This window comes from Astatotilapia calliptera, chromosome 8 (assembly GCF_964374335.1).
Source record: "Astatotilapia calliptera chromosome 8, fAstCal68.1, whole genome shotgun sequence".
In the NCBI taxonomy this organism is placed as follows: Eukaryota; Metazoa; Chordata; class Actinopteri; order Cichliformes; family Cichlidae; genus Astatotilapia; species Astatotilapia calliptera.
This window is the reverse complement of record NC_137429.1, coordinates 19,252,132-19,267,541: the sequence shown is the minus strand read 5'-3', so window position 1 is coordinate 19,267,541 and position 15,410 is coordinate 19,252,132. Positions and strand designations below refer to the sequence as shown.

Genomic DNA, 15,410 nt, shown 5'->3' with positions numbered 1-15,410 from the left:
GAGGTCAACACGTTTGCATCCAAGGGTGTCAAATCCTGCACTAAGGGTTACGATTAGGAAAAGTTAAGAAAATGATGTTTACCCCGTGATTTAGCACAGACACCAAGGGGCTCTTTATAAGCATCCAGATAAGACACCTGCCACCTTGTTTCCTAAACCTGTTACTTCATGGCACAGGAGACCTCGTGTGAAATTTGGAAATGCCACCAGCTTGGGAATGAAAACAGGCTGTCAAGGATGAGGGATAGGGCAAGGTCAACGAGTTAAATTGTATTTAACAGTAACAGAGTGCAAGGGTGGAATTTTCCTTTAAGAAGCGCACATTTAGCTGTTAGCCCTGGGCTGTGCCTCAAACATAGGTCTCCTCCATTGTCACAAAATACCAATGATCTTGACCTCGTGTGATGCTAGATCGCATCTCCAACTCACTCCCTCCTGCAGAAAACCTGTGATGCAAATTCACAGAGTTTATATTTAGCCTGTCTTTCATAAGTCTGCTATTCCCAGACGCATTCCCAGTGGCTAAATGGAAAATGTGGACCAGCTCTGTGCTATTTCACACATGTGGACTTATTAGCATTGCCAGTGGCTAGATTTTCTATTACTGCACGTGTCTTTTATGTACTTGAATTACTCATATTCCAGCATTACTAAGTTCACTCTCTCAATCAAAGCAAAGATACGAGTCAAATGACCGACATTTACTCCCTTTTCTGCCTTTTTCCCCTACAGCATGTTTCTAAGGATGAAGCCAGTCTCATGGGATAGCCATGTTTTGTCTCCATGACAGCTAGATCACTCAGCCCTCTCTGCAGTGACCTCTGCACAGCAAAGGATGCTGGGAAATAATGAGCACTTTTATCCCAGTCAGGATGACAAAGATGGGGAGGATGAGGAGGAGGAAGAGGAGCAGGGAAGAGAAAACAGAAAAGAAGAAGGTGAACGTGACATGGAGAATGGACGACTAGAGTATCTGGAGGAAAAGGAGATGACAGGAGGACGACAATCCTGGGAAGGGAAAGGCGGTGAGGTGGTGAAACCAGCAGCCATTGTGGTCGGTCGACAGAGAGTAGATCGGCCGCTGAGGCCGGGCAATCACGGCAACAGGGGGATCCCTTACATGCCCAATATAGCCCCGCTACATCATCAAGCTGCCAATAAGCAGCAGTATTTCATGGCAGCAAAGAAACGAGCCTTCATGGAGCGCAGCATGACCACAGTGGCTCCACTGGAGGACACTTACTTGACCATGATGGTGTTCCGCATTGGAATCCCCGACATCAAACAAACAGTAGGTGCATCAAAGACACTGCTCGTAACGTGTGTGTGAAATTCATGAAAGGCTGAGGCCCGCACAGCCGTCCCTGGAGCTTCTTGACTGATCATTTAAAAGTGAATAAAGTAGCTGAAGCAGAATTTTTTGAAGAAAAAAACTTGTCAAAACCAGTCCAAATCAAACAGTTTAAAAGTTTAGTTCTCCCTGTCAAAGAAAAAAGAAAAAGAAAGAAGTCTCCCTCACACTGCACTGGAGGTCTTTCCAAATGAGGAAGTAGTTCAAGCCAAGTCTCCCTGGTATTACTGCCTCAGAGACAGAGAGCTTTAATGTGACAAACAGAATTTCAAAAATAATATCTCAGGCTATTTAAACCATTAAGGCAGGTATACATTTAGTTAATGTTGCTGTTTCTGATTCTGATGTTATGACCAACTGCAGACAAAAAGCTCCAAAAATGTATTTTTTACATTTGTGACTATTAAAAAAAAGAAAAGGACAACAGCCATTTAATGAGAGCTGAACACTGGGCTTTGGTCACCTCCTTCGCTATTACCTCCCCTAAAACTCAGAAGCTTTTCAGTTTTCTTCCTGTCTTTTGATTTGCTTCCCTCCCTTCTCGCTTCTCTTCTAAAATCCAGCCGTTTTCCATCCTTTGAGTTAAAACACGTCAAATAATACTGATGCGTTGCTGATTCTATGTCTGTTTCAAATTATTCACAGAAAACACTGCATGGGTGGCTTGAAGCATACAATTTTTTTATATAAGTCAAACAGTGTGCACAACTGTAGAAGCACATTTCTAATTTCAAGGCTTTTCCATTCCAGTTATCCCGCGGGCTCAGAGATGAGTCCCAAAGGGAAGTAGGAACTCACACAGAGCTCAGCTTGTGCTGAGCACCCTGCAAGGGAAAACATATTCAGTCAACAACACCATGCAAGCATCTGCCTTGGGTCAGGTGGTCATAATTAGCTTCCAAAACTGAAGTTAGTCTCATTTCACACTTTGAAGCAGCTCTCAGCCTTACGGTGGCAGCAGGCGAGAATTGGCCAGCCCACACGCACCATATCCAGGTGAGAATGGGTGCCCCACTGTAACCCCTCCCCCATCCTCCTTTCTCCATTTTCAACTCCCTGAACATGCCGACTGTTCTACATGTCAGCTAATCTGCCCTCAATACAACAGTAATTGCTAATTATTTAATAGGTTTTTAATGAGTTTTGGGAGAGCTGAGGAAGTGAGTGACTGTCGAAGGGAAGAAATATGTGGAAGGCGTCTCTGTTCTCAGGTTTCCATCAGCCACAGGCAGCGTACCGAGATCCACACATCACTGACAAACACTCGGCACTGCAAACCCGGAAGCTGAAGTATTATTGAACAGAATTAAAAAGGGATAAAGAGAGGGGCTGAATATTAGGAGCTACTTAGACAGACTGAAGAAAGGGGGGGAAAGGATGAAAAGAGAGGAAAATATGTGCTGTAATAGTGCACACTGAAGATCTAAATAATAAAAACTGCCAGAAACATCTCAGGAAAACTGCATTAAAGAAGAAACGATGAGGAGAGAAGCAGCACTGTTATATACAGTATACATTACATTAGACCTCACTCAGAGGGATTAGCCACTCTATCTCTGTTACACACACACACACACACACACACACACACACAAGAAAAACCACTACACTGCACAAGTGCACTCCAATAAGAAGACACACACAGACAGTTTATAGCTCACTTATATGCATGCACATACACACAGTCATGCTCATCCCTATCATGTGGTTAACCTCCCAGGGACCACCAAGACATTGCTACGGCAACGGGTGCCTGCCTCCACTAATGAACTGGTTGCCATGCCAATAGAGTTTGCTACACTATCAAACAGAGTGCGGGCTCGAGGGGGGCAGAAGGGACATGGAAGTGTGCTGAGCTGTGCAGTTTTACTCACAGCCCTCTGAAATGGAACAATAGTATGGATACATACATCTCTCACACGTCTCAGCTCTCCTGCTGTTCAAGCTTCCAATCAGCTCGAGCTCCAGGTCCAGAAAGATGTCTTTCCTGTGGAACTGCACAGAAATGGGAGAATATGAGGAAATGGACAATGCAACAATCACAGTGAAATCATGTTAGGAAATCCACACACACACACACACACACAATACATCCGAGGTGTTTTGTAATTGTAGCCTTTGGGTGTATCCACAAAGTTTGCTCCTACTCTTCTGGATAATGGAGTAAACTGGACAAGGAGGAAATAGCAAAATATTTATCTATGCATGTGAGTTTTACTTCTTTATTAGCAGAGAAAATCAAAAAATAGGGTATAAAATGAAAGTGAAATAGATCCAAATAACCTGATACCACAGACTAAAAGGACAGAATGAGTCATCTTATAATTCATGAATGTGGCAGGTGATTCATTAAAAGTAATGCATTCATATTTTGCACGTCACACTCATATACATTCATCATGCACAAACTCCTTTTAGCCTTCAGAACTGCCTTAATTCTTCCTGGCTCAGATTCAACAAAGTGGTTAAAACATTCATCAGAGATCTAGATCTCCATATTGACATGATAGCGCCACACAGCTGCTGCAGATTTGTCAGCTTCACACCCATGACTTTGGAGGCAATTTGAATACAGTGAGTGAACTCAGGGTCATGTTGAAGAAAGTAGTTCAAGATACGTGTTGTCCTGCTGGAAACAGCCATCGGAGACTAGGTAGACTGTGGTCATAAAAGGACTGCAGACAGGCTGCGGTGTTTAAATAATGCTCGGTTGTTACTAAGGGGGCCAAAGTGCTCTGAGAAAATATTCTCCACACCATTACCTTAACAGTTAATACAAGACAGGACTGATGGGACTCATTAAACAAGGAAATGCTTTTCCAGTCTTCTGTTGGAAAGTTTGATGGGGTGTGCATTCAGACATGCTCTTCTGCATATCTTGGCTGTAACGAGTGCTGACTGGAGATAAAACTTATGTATAAGTTCAATAAGGAAGATCAGCTTCTAGTCTGTTCTTTACATCGTTATGACTTTCCCACGCTCTCAGTACTTACATCATTACACTAGTCCAGCCATCTTTTTATTTACCTTCTTTGAGTCAATCAGCCACCGCTCTGCGTGGTTTAAATCTCAGTGCTCTGTCATTCTTCCTTTCAGACTCTCATTCATGCAACCTACCTCGTTTCCATCTCTACCTCACTCTCAGTCTTCATCACCATCCACATCTAGACTCAGGGGATCCTGTCCTAAATCCAAAAACAAAAACACTGCAGCACTATAGTGCAGTTAGCGATCCACAAGGGCATCCTGTAAAGTTATCTAACGTACAGACAGCTAACTGGGCTCATCAACATCTGATTTGAAACACTAGGTTGTTCTTGGTGCTCAAAGCACTGAAAATATCCATTAAAAATGTTTTGACAGAGGTACACTACAACAGCTGTAAAACCTGTATATTTTTAACCACTGTTTCAACCTTAGTACGCCCTCTAACCCCGCCCCTGTCCTGTCCATTGTCTGACAGAGATGTCTCCAGTTTGATCAGGACTGCACAGTGTGGAACGCTAAGCAGCAGATCATCTGCTCCCTCAGTGAGTCCCTATGGGACGTCTACAACTATGGCCTCTTCCAGCCAGCTGGAGAGGGACGGGACGCCAAGTTCCTGGAGGAGGAGAGACCCCTGAGAGACTACTCACAGTCCTTCGAGAAAGGGGTGCCGTACCTGGAGGTAGGAAAGGGAGCTGTGACCCAGTGTAAGCCCCCCTTAGAGCATCACTTGTTTCTCTCTTTCTTAAAATGATGTAAAATGATGTCAAATCTAATATTGATTGATTTTTGTATAAATATTGTTGTACTGCAAACAATTTCATTTCTCAGAACCGTGATGATGTATTTGTAGTTCTTCAGCTGGAAGTAATCAAATATCAGATTCCCCTAATTCCTGCTAAACTTACAGAAGTTGTGACCTAAGTGCACTTATTATTACTCTACAGTGGTGTTGTATAGATTCTTTTATGGGTTTTGAATAATCTTGCTAAAAATTAGTGATCAAAAAAGCAAACGTAAATACAGATATGTTTTTAATGATTTGTACTTTCTGTAGAGAAATGAAGTATCCTGTATGATACTCTGAAACTTTTTTTTCTCATAACTGAGTAAAGAAAGTCTCTAATTGCAGGCAACTCCAAATTGCATTGTGTTTATTAGAATCCCCCTGCATCACAGAGTGAGTGGACTGCGTAAATGAAATCCTTACAAAACTGGATGGATTTAAATGCATTACGTATATTATGTAACCTGCTAATTACATTGTATTGCCTGGCTTTTTGGTAAGTGGGTTGTGAGACAGCATGAATCTGAGGTTTCCTGGTGTAATACAATTATCTCACAGTGCCCTCTGGTGGCTCAGCTCCTGTATGTGCTGCTGAGTTGGGCGGGGCTGGAAAGAGCATCTTCTTTAGCTCAAAAGTTTAGCTTCAAATTAGAATGTTTATATTTCTCGAAACGTTTGAGATGGGGTCCTGTCTGCATACTGATGAGGCCTTGTAACTGCACTCTCCACACACCCCACAGCAGACTGCATAGAGTTTAGGCGTTTTTGACACTAAAGTAAAGACAGAGTCAGTTAGAGTCATGGTAAGGGAAGTCATATTAAAGGAAGTAGAAACAAACAGAATGTATTATAAGTATCAGTTAAAAAAACGCATTTGTTCCACTAAGTACATCTACCTGTTAGCTCCTGTTGTACTGCTGCAGTTGTTTTACTGAGACTTTTAGGGCTGATTGCTTTTGTATTGTGGCTGCTAAACCCATCTTTACTTGGTTTTCTGGGGCATAGTGCGAGGTGCAGCTCAGCTCTGAGCTGCTAGACAGAAATTTCTTACCTCAAAGCTCCTCAGCTGTTAACTGATTTGGTGTGAGGACTACACACCCAGTCAGGTGGTTTCCAAGTAAAAACAGCAAAACCAGCCAAACACAGTACACTCATTAGTCTCATCTGTTCAAGAACAAATTTTAGGCTGATGTTTTTTCCCCTTCTGATCTTTATTCCTTCCAAAATAGAGACATTAAGAATACGACACATTAACACTCTGCTGCCTCAACACAAGAACATCAGTGGAAAACAATAGAAAAAATATTTTAAAATGAGCAGTTTGCAGTGCGTTCAGACCCTTTTACTCTGTGAGAAACCAGTCTTAGAATAACGCAGTGGGGCATATAATCAGTGTAATGAGGGACTAATGTGCAATCTGTCAGTTCCTGAGATGTAAATCACCTTATATGATAAATTAATCTTGTCAGTGTGATTTAAAGAAAACTGCATTAATAGTATTATTATTTTAAATGTCATTAATCAAACCTTAACCAACGCATTGTGGAAAAAAAGCCCTCATTAATCATTAATCCAACTTAATAGAGCCCTTCCCTAGATCCTTTCTAAAGCTGTGCGCGCAAGCCGCTCATTTGCATCACTTTGCTTGCGCTTAAATTATCATAATTGAAACATCAAATCCAACTTATTACATTGTGAGGCTGAAGAGTTAACCATTTTTAGCCTTTTCCCAAAACGTAAAAACAAATCTGACACAAATATTTTAAAGAAGCCAATTATGGAGTCATTCTAGCGACTCCGAGTGGGAGAACAGATCTCTGGAAACAGCGAGAGTTCAGCAACATCTGACAAGAATAATGGTGCTTTCTCTGAACTACGGTTTCACAGCACAAATTGTAATCATTTTGTTATATCCTCCAGTGTAGGCTGTCACCAAGAAACTGAACAGCTAAGTACCATCATCCTCATTTTCATGTGTGCTATGTTTTCCGGTCTTCAGTTTAGGTACAAAACCAGAGTCTATAAACAGACCAATCTGGATGAAAAGGCTCTCGCTAAACTCAGCACAAAGGTATTTCTTTTTTTTGTGTGTTTTTTGAACTTTGTTGTGCTTAATTGCATTCAGCAACATCTTTCCCTACACTCAGGCCAGTCTGAAGAAATTTCTGGATTACATTCAGACCGGAGCAATAGACAAAATGGGAAAAGTCCTCGATAAAGGTCTTGATCCGAACTTTCACGACCCTGACACCGGAGGTGAGTTTTACCTTTATTCTTTGCCAGTAATATTTAGCAATATCAAGAGCATACGAGGGTGAACTTTCATTCTCACCTTCTCTGTGGGTCAGAAACCCCCCTCACTGTGGCCATGCAGTCTGGCCTGTCGGTGGAGGGCATCAGGGTCCTGGTTCAGGGCGGCGCTCACTTGGACTTCAGAAGCAGAGACGCCATGACGGCCCTGCACAAAGCTGTTAGGGCTCACAATCACGCTGGGCTGCTGGTAAGGGCTAAAAAAGTTAGAGTCACACGCATGCAGAGTACAAACACACTCAAGTAGAGCGGGCGGTGTGGACAAAATAAATTAAAACGGAATAATGATTCTAATTAAAGGATAAAAGCAAAATAGCATAAATGCCCCATGGAAACAGGCTGTTACCTTTGAAGATAATTACAGAGGTGGGTCATATGATAATAATTTCTAAGTGGTTTTCTCTTGGCTTTATGTCTCTCGCGTTCTTATTGGTTAGTGTACACTTGTGAGCGCTGTTCCTTTTCTTTGAATAAACTACGAGAATTTTCCTCTTTTGTAGTTCTGAGAATTGCCTCAGCTGCGGGTTTAGTCACACACCGAATGCTTTGTAATGTGTGTAATTGTGATAACATTTCTTTCTCTTCTCCTTTTTTAAAATTATTATTATATAGACAACACCACCTCCACCATACACACACGCACATACATATACACCCCACCCCCACTCATCACAATAACTTTGTACCACATGCACTTATGGTACATGTGATGTACTTATATAAGAACTATCTGTAACATTTCATATTCCTGTTGCATTGTTTTAGTATTTGATTTAATAATCGCTGTGAAGAAAATCTATTAAGCCTTTGTTATATTTTACTACTCTACACATTCACACACACTTGGTTAAAATAATCCTTGTTCTTTGCCCTCTGTGTGTCAACTTGCCAGGCTCTCTTGTCCCTCGGAGCATCTCCAGACTCCAAAGACCGCTGTGGCCTGACCCCGCTGTACCACACTGTGCTGACAGGGGGTGAAACTTCCTGCTGTGAGACCTTGCTCTATTACAGGGCAAAGCTGGGCACAAGGGACGAGAACGGCTGGGACGAATCCCATCAGGTAAGCTTAGATTTTTAATCAGCTACAAATGCAAATCAATCACCCTGTGCGCCTCTTTGCAGATTCCCACGATTCACAGTTTTCATCATGTCTGTTTCATCATAGTTAAATCCCGTCTGGTTTCTGTCTCCTTCATGTTAACTTAAGCAATGCACCAACATTTCCCTTTCTTATTTATGTGACTGATGTGATCTACCATCACCTTCAGTGTCTCTCAGCCTTTTCTCACACCTCTCTCCTCCTTGCCTTCCTCACTCGTCTCTCCATTCTCTCTCCTTCCTCCCCTCCTTCTCTCTCTCCATAGCACAGGGATGAAGAGGAGTTTGGAATGGAAGAAATACATAAGGTACCCTTCATCCCACCATCCCTTCATCCCTAACAGAAAGCCATGCTGTGACTATTACGTAAATAAACCAAAAGGGAATGAGGTGACCACACTGTTTCCTCGAACCCGTTCACGTCTCGCTCATCTTGAGATGAGTCCAGTGCAGAAAGAGCATTGTATCTTAGCTCTTTCTCTCAGCGTAGATATGTGTGCATTGCCTACATTATGTCTCTGTGACATTCTGGGAAATTTGTGTTTGCACTGCAAGCCGGTTGTCATGGTATTTTATTTTGGTTTTGCCGTGCTCTGTGTTTTCTTTACTTTGTACGTATCTTGTGATATTTTAATCCCTGCAGAAAAATATGAGGGAACCTCTCAGGCTGCTGAAGGCTCATTTCTGTCGTTTTAATGGCTTTTGTTCCCTTTCTTTTCCACTGTGGTGAATTGTAATTTGCTCTCACCTCTTTGTTTTCTGTTAGACTACTGTGTGACAGATTTCCCCTTCCCCTATTTTTCGTATCTCTTTTTTCAATGTCTTTCATTTTCTTCCCTATTCTCTTACACCATCTTCTCCTTATCCCGTTTGAAACCATTCTCTTTAGTCCAACTTGTGTACTTCTATACTTTATAATATTGGGGATATTTCTATCATACTCTTGACATTAAAAGGCTTGCCAGAATGGCTTTGCACAACACTTGGAGCATCTGCTGTTTTATGGGGCAGACACCACTTCTCAAAATGCCTCAGGGAACACTGCGCTTCACATTTCTGCCCTGTACAACAAGGCAAGTATGGCAAAAAGATCCCTTATTAAACTATTATTACCATAATGTTTGCTGTTATATCTTCTACAGATGTTAACCGATTCCTTTTCCTCTCTGAATCACCAGGAAAGCTGCGTCCGTGTTCTTCTGTACAGGGGGGCGAATAAGGAGGCGAAGAACAAGCATGGTCAGACCCCGTTTCAGGTAAATGTTTTAAAAAATAATCCAGAGTTTTGAGGAACATGTTTTGCTTTTTTATTATTCTGTCTGCAGAGTGAAATTGCATTTGTAGAGTAGCTTTGACCTGCTGGAACAAATAATATTTCAGTTTGTCTTCGTTGTTTGCAGCTAGCTGTTTTGTCTGGTCATTTTGAACTCGGGGAAATCATCAAAAACCACAAAGACTCTGATATAGGTAAGATTCCCTGGCAACTGTTTCTTCTGCAGGGACTTTCAAACGTCACTTCCCAACACCTGTCTGCCTTGCTCTTTCCCAAATATATAATCCTAACAATGTACCTGTTTTCTCCCTCCCTTTCATCCTGTCACACCTCACATATTCACCTGTACCGTCACACCAAACCTCTGCATCATGTTATGTCTTTAGTGCCGTTTTTAGAGTCACCAAAGTTTGTTCCAAAGCGAAAAGAAAGTTCCCACACACTGCCCCTCCCTTTGCTTCATTCCCACCCCCTACTGCGTGCTAATAGTGATAACACCATGACCCAGTCTGACCCTCTGGCCCTGCCCAACAAGGCTGCGACCAATCCCAACCCAGGACAGGTACTGTCCAGCATTAGGTGGATGTCCATGTTTTGATCTTTTGTAATAGTAGCTCGCTTGATGATTTCTCATCATCTGAAATGATCAATACTGACGTTCTCTGCGGGGCTGTTTTTTGCAGGGTCATCGCAGGGCCTCAGTGGGTATGAGAAGCTCCAGCAGCCCCAGAACTCGTACCCGTTCACCCTCCAGAGGGAGAGGAGGCCAAAGTGACACAGAGGAGAGGCACAGGCAGCCACGAGGCAGACAGGGGTAAAGAAGCCTGCTGGGATCTTAATCTGACTAGGTCCTTTCAGGCCATCCAACAGTAGGAAGTCAGTCATCTCCAATTATCTTTAGCTGCATGCAAAGAAATTACTATTTATGTCTCAGATGCATACCTTTTACTATTTGCAATTGCAAGAAGGTCACATTTGTTTATATGTGGTATAAATCGGCGTTTTTGTGTAAACAAAAGAAATTTAGGATACATTCACTTTACCTTAAAAAAGAAGGTTTAAAAATGTAAAAAAGACTTAGTTAAGCACACAAGTTCTTTAAGTTATGGTTAGCAACTATATAAGAAACTAACAATCTCACGATGTGCATATTTACTATTGTCTATATTTACCTCCACTAAAGAGGTTGTGGCTTTGGTAGCATTGCGTGCGTGTCATTTCTTTTTGTCTGTAAACACAATAAAGCGAAACATTTTGCATGACTTATGATAAAACTTTGTAGGGATGTAGAGTGGGGTCCCATTACAATTAATTATAATTTGGCTTACATCCACCAAAGTCTTCAAGGTAGAAAACAAAGCGGATAAAAAGGCTTAAAACTTAGAAACTATCATTCTAATATAATAAATGTGTATTGTCAACATACCAAAAGTAACATATAAAGATTTAAAATATCATGTTACATTTGACCTCCGACCTCTCTTTCAAGGTCAATAAATTGATCTGAAGATCAAAGTGATAATAATGCTATACAGAGCTATTATAAATTATGTGTCTTGCTTTCATTTGTATTGACAACATAGACAAATAGGGATTCTAAATATCACTTTGCTTCAAACTTCTGACCTCTTCCTTCAGGTCAAGTAAGGTCAAAGTTTCATAAAATGTTTTTTATCTTTAAAACTGTGCTTCAAATTCTACTGCCTTTGTTTCTACCAACAACATTTAGGAAAGGATCCTGTTATATGGGGATTCTAAATATCTATCTCTAATCTCTAAAAAAATATAATAAGTGTACATCCAAATTTCATGTTTCATTTGACCTCTGATTTCATATTTACACTTCACATTATTTCAAGTTGACCTCAAAATGTGTCATATCTTTAAAGAAGGTACTGTCAAGAGAAAGACAATGAGCTCCCAAGTTAGTTAGAATTATTTCTACCATGACCTGAATCACTGAGAACCTACACAGACATACTTTAGTATAATACAAAGTGTCCTTTTGATTTTTATTGCACTAAAAACTACTTAAAGTTTGTTTAAAAAATGAAATGAATAGATACAAAATATAATACCATTCCCTTAAAAGTGAATACTGCCCAGAGAGTGAGCTGTCTTGGCGGAGGTTTGTACTCTTGTTTGATTTGTGTGTTAGAACTAAAAATAAGTGCAGCAGCACCATTAGAACTGAATGTATTTTGCTGGTAACTGACTAGTACTGACCAATATCATAAACTGGTGTTATAATGAGCCCTGCCAGACTGGTGACCTATCCAGGCTGTACCCTGCCTCTCATCCTAAGGCATCTGAGATAGGCTCCAGCATGACCCTGAATTGGATAAGTGGAAGAGGATGGACGGATGGAAGGATGGATGGATAATTATTAGATGTGCTTAATCATTCATTCTATTCTACCCTTCCAACATCAGAAATGTTGATCGGGTCAAAGCAGTGACTCAACCACTGGACAAAAATGAAAGAATAAATCCCTGGTGATAAGAAAAAAATAATAGTATTTGATGCATGTGATGTGTCAAATTCTGAAATATAGTGACAGAAATTTATGAAGTTAAATGTTAGACAAACTATATATATAACTAATATCATTAGTTTTGTGCAAAATGAAGGGAAGGAGTTTCTACAGTATGCACCTGTCATGCTAAATACTAGACGCTGTTGTGTAAATACACCAGCACAGAATAAAATCTTACTGTTGGTATGACAGATTAGCATGACTCAGCTGTCTCTGATGTGGCCTGACAGGCTGTATGTTGTCTCATTTGTTTTTCCACAGTGTGCCACTCAGTCTTATCTCTTGGTTTTCTAATGCACTCACTGCGCTTGTCTTTCTGCAGTGCGACCTCGGCGGGTGGCGGTGGGGGTCAGATGAAGCGCATGTACAGCGCAGTTCCAGGACGAGTGTACGTGGCCACTCGTGCCCACTCTGCCAGTGGAGACCGAGAGCTCTCGCTGAACAAGGGGGACAAAGTCAAAGGTGAGAAAAGCTCAGAATTTTCACATGCTGAACAATTTCTACTCTTCTGAGTAGAAGTAACCAGTGGAATCGTGTCATGTTATTGTTTAGCAGGGCAATATTTGAGTAATTCTTTGTTATATAAATTTCTAGTCATGCTGCTGCGATATAGTTTACTGAATAAAAATTTAGGCTGTTGTTTAGAGGAGATGTAGATGAGAAGGAAAGAGGTTTGCCGAAAAAAGTGAAATGAATAGGATCAGCATCCCAGTTCATCACAACAAAAATGTAAAATATTTCTGTCCTTTTGTCTGTTTCAGTGTTAAGTGTAGGAGAGGGTGGATACTGGGAGGGAACAGTGAAAGGACGCACTGGCTGGTTTCCTTCGGACTGTGTGCAAGAGGTACCAGCTCCCAGCAAAGACAATCGACCAGGTGAGATAAGCACCAAATTGAATGTTCTGGAGACTGATTGTAAAGCTAACATACAGCAGTGCTGTGCCTGATGGGAGAAGACGATTACTCATTCATGTTAAGTATGTCAAAAGGAGGGTTAATAAACACACACGCACATATAGTACATGGATTAGTGAAGGGACAAGCTAGAAAACGGGTTGCATATTTCCTTAGGCTGGAATTATCTTTTAAACTGTTGTAACACCCACATGTCACACTCATGTTCAGTAGTTGGTGCTTTCGGTAACGACCAGTGCTACATGCATGTGCAGCAGAGTTATTCACTTGTCTTCTATTTTCACAGCTGCTCACACAAGAAGCAAACCATATGCCACGCTGAGGAGACAAAAACAGGGTGTAAATGCATTTGACTGCTGACGACACAACACTTCAGCACAAAGACAGAGAAGGTGTCATGGCGGTAGCTGAATGTTTGAATTGGACATATGTTTTGCCTGCATGTGCCTTCCTTGCAGAGACGCGCAGCGAGAAAGCCAAGAGGAAGCTCTTCCGTAACGTCACCGTTGGAGCCTACGATGGCACTGATGGCCCCAGGTACAAAGAAAATGCTGCTGTGACTTTCATATTCTGTGCAAAAAGGGTATTAGTCATTGAGTGAGATGGGGTGGAAAGTGTTTTAATCGATCAGGAAATCAAGTCTTAAAATCAAATTGTGGTGTTTAATCTGGATTGCACTATCCTTTTATTCTTGGACGCTACTAGAGTAGCTTTGTTTGATTCAAAGCTCAAAATAATCCATATTTATCCTATTCAGGGTCTTGTTCCAGCACCTCAATTCATCCATTATCTCATCAAACAAGCTCCTTTAAGGCCTTTTTGAGACTTCTATCATTGAGCCAACTTTCTTCTGATTTGCTGCAAAAGAAAGTGGGTGGGTGACACTTTTGTGCTCAGAGCCAGAGCTGTGTGCCTGAGATGACCATATTGGGGTTTTCTGATCTCAATGATCTAATCTAGATCCAAGAGTAGAGAAAAACTTTAGAACACAGAGGAGCAGAGCAGTCTGAAGTCAGAGCTTTTGGCTCATATGGATCACAGCACATATGTTATATGGAAAAAGCGACCTGCAGATTACACCTACAGGAGCTGCTTAGCCATGGAAACCCATGCTACGAAGCTCCGAGGGTAGACTGATGTGCCTATGTTAATGCAAGAGAAGGTTTGACACAGTTAAATGCAGTTACAGCATATGCGTGTCAGCACTCGGTGACCCCGGTCGACAGATTTACACTGCTGTGGTTCTGAAATGCACACTCAAATTCAGCAGACTGTGTGGCCTGGTGTGGCAACACCAATGAAATCACCTGAGTTCAAAGATTAACAGGTGTGGCCTGATGCTGTTGTCCATATTTTGTATGCTGACCTTATTTTTAGATCTTGGGTGATACTTAATGTGAGCATCAGTCATTGTAAGAGTTTATATATGGCAGAAAATAACAAAATGCATAATACGTCCACTTTAAAGTCTAAAGTGCTGTAAATTTCAAGTTGATAGTGTTTATTCTGAGCTGTCCCCAACCTCCCACAAAGTGCATGCTGGTTTTAGGAAATAGAAAATAAAAATTAATAAAATAATATTAATCTAATCCTGATTGGCTACAGCCTCCGACGTGGCTCTAGTTGTGGATTGCCACTTCAGTGTGGGCAGCAAGCAAACTGTTGCAAGGCAAGACCGTGAGGCCGGTCTAGGTGATTGAAACAGTCATCACAATGCTGTTTTTTAGTTAAAGGGAGGTTCTTATGCGCGAAGCATGTGTGCACACTTGTTCCCCCTGCTGTGTTTAGTGTGTGTGCGTCTGTGTGTGTCAGTTCTCAGCAGTTTTCTGCCGATCCTGAACAGCACTTGTTCTCTATTGTGCTATGTGAACGCGTCAACGCTTAAAAAGAACAAAGAGCAGCGGTGTCATTTTTTAGCCCTGCCCCTTTTTAACTCCACGACACGAATGCGTTTGTCTCTTTCATTCTTCCATCCACATGCTCTTGTTGCTCACATTCACTGAGAGCAATAATGCTGTAATAAAGGAAGAGTTTCTTCTGAAGCAGCAACCTCATCCCTTGGCATCGAAGGTTGTGTGTTGTGAAGCTGCGTATGTTTGCTTAGAGTTGGTGTGCAAGTGAATGTGAAAATGCCTACGTCTCTGAGTGTACATACA

At 41.5% G+C, this 15,410-nt stretch overlaps 1 protein-coding gene across 1 annotated transcript in view; it reads left to right on the top strand.

Annotated features, from left to right (window-relative positions):
- Positions 1 to 440: 440 nt before the first annotated feature.
- Positions 441 to 15,410, top strand: part of LOC113028520 (SH3 and multiple ankyrin repeat domains protein 1-like) — a 31,090-nt gene continuing 16,120 nt past the window's right edge. The window contains exons 1-15 of the mRNA XM_080305565.1: positions 441 to 1,291; positions 4,815 to 5,018; positions 7,123 to 7,194; positions 7,271 to 7,379; positions 7,472 to 7,623; positions 8,326 to 8,493; positions 8,798 to 8,839; positions 9,488 to 9,604; positions 9,710 to 9,787; positions 9,932 to 9,998; positions 10,191 to 10,366; positions 10,488 to 10,618; positions 12,663 to 12,802; positions 13,102 to 13,215; positions 13,713 to 13,791. Coding sequence (XP_080161691.1) covers positions 836 to 1,291; positions 4,815 to 5,018; positions 7,123 to 7,194; positions 7,271 to 7,379; positions 7,472 to 7,623; positions 8,326 to 8,493; positions 8,798 to 8,839; positions 9,488 to 9,604; positions 9,710 to 9,787; positions 9,932 to 9,998; positions 10,191 to 10,366; positions 10,488 to 10,618; positions 12,663 to 12,802; positions 13,102 to 13,215; positions 13,713 to 13,791 — 2,105 coding nt within the window. The 5' untranslated portion in view covers positions 441 to 835. The remainder of the gene's footprint in view (positions 1,292 to 4,814; positions 5,019 to 7,122; positions 7,195 to 7,270; positions 7,380 to 7,471; positions 7,624 to 8,325; positions 8,494 to 8,797; positions 8,840 to 9,487; positions 9,605 to 9,709; positions 9,788 to 9,931; positions 9,999 to 10,190; positions 10,367 to 10,487; positions 10,619 to 12,662; positions 12,803 to 13,101; positions 13,216 to 13,712; positions 13,792 to 15,410) is intronic.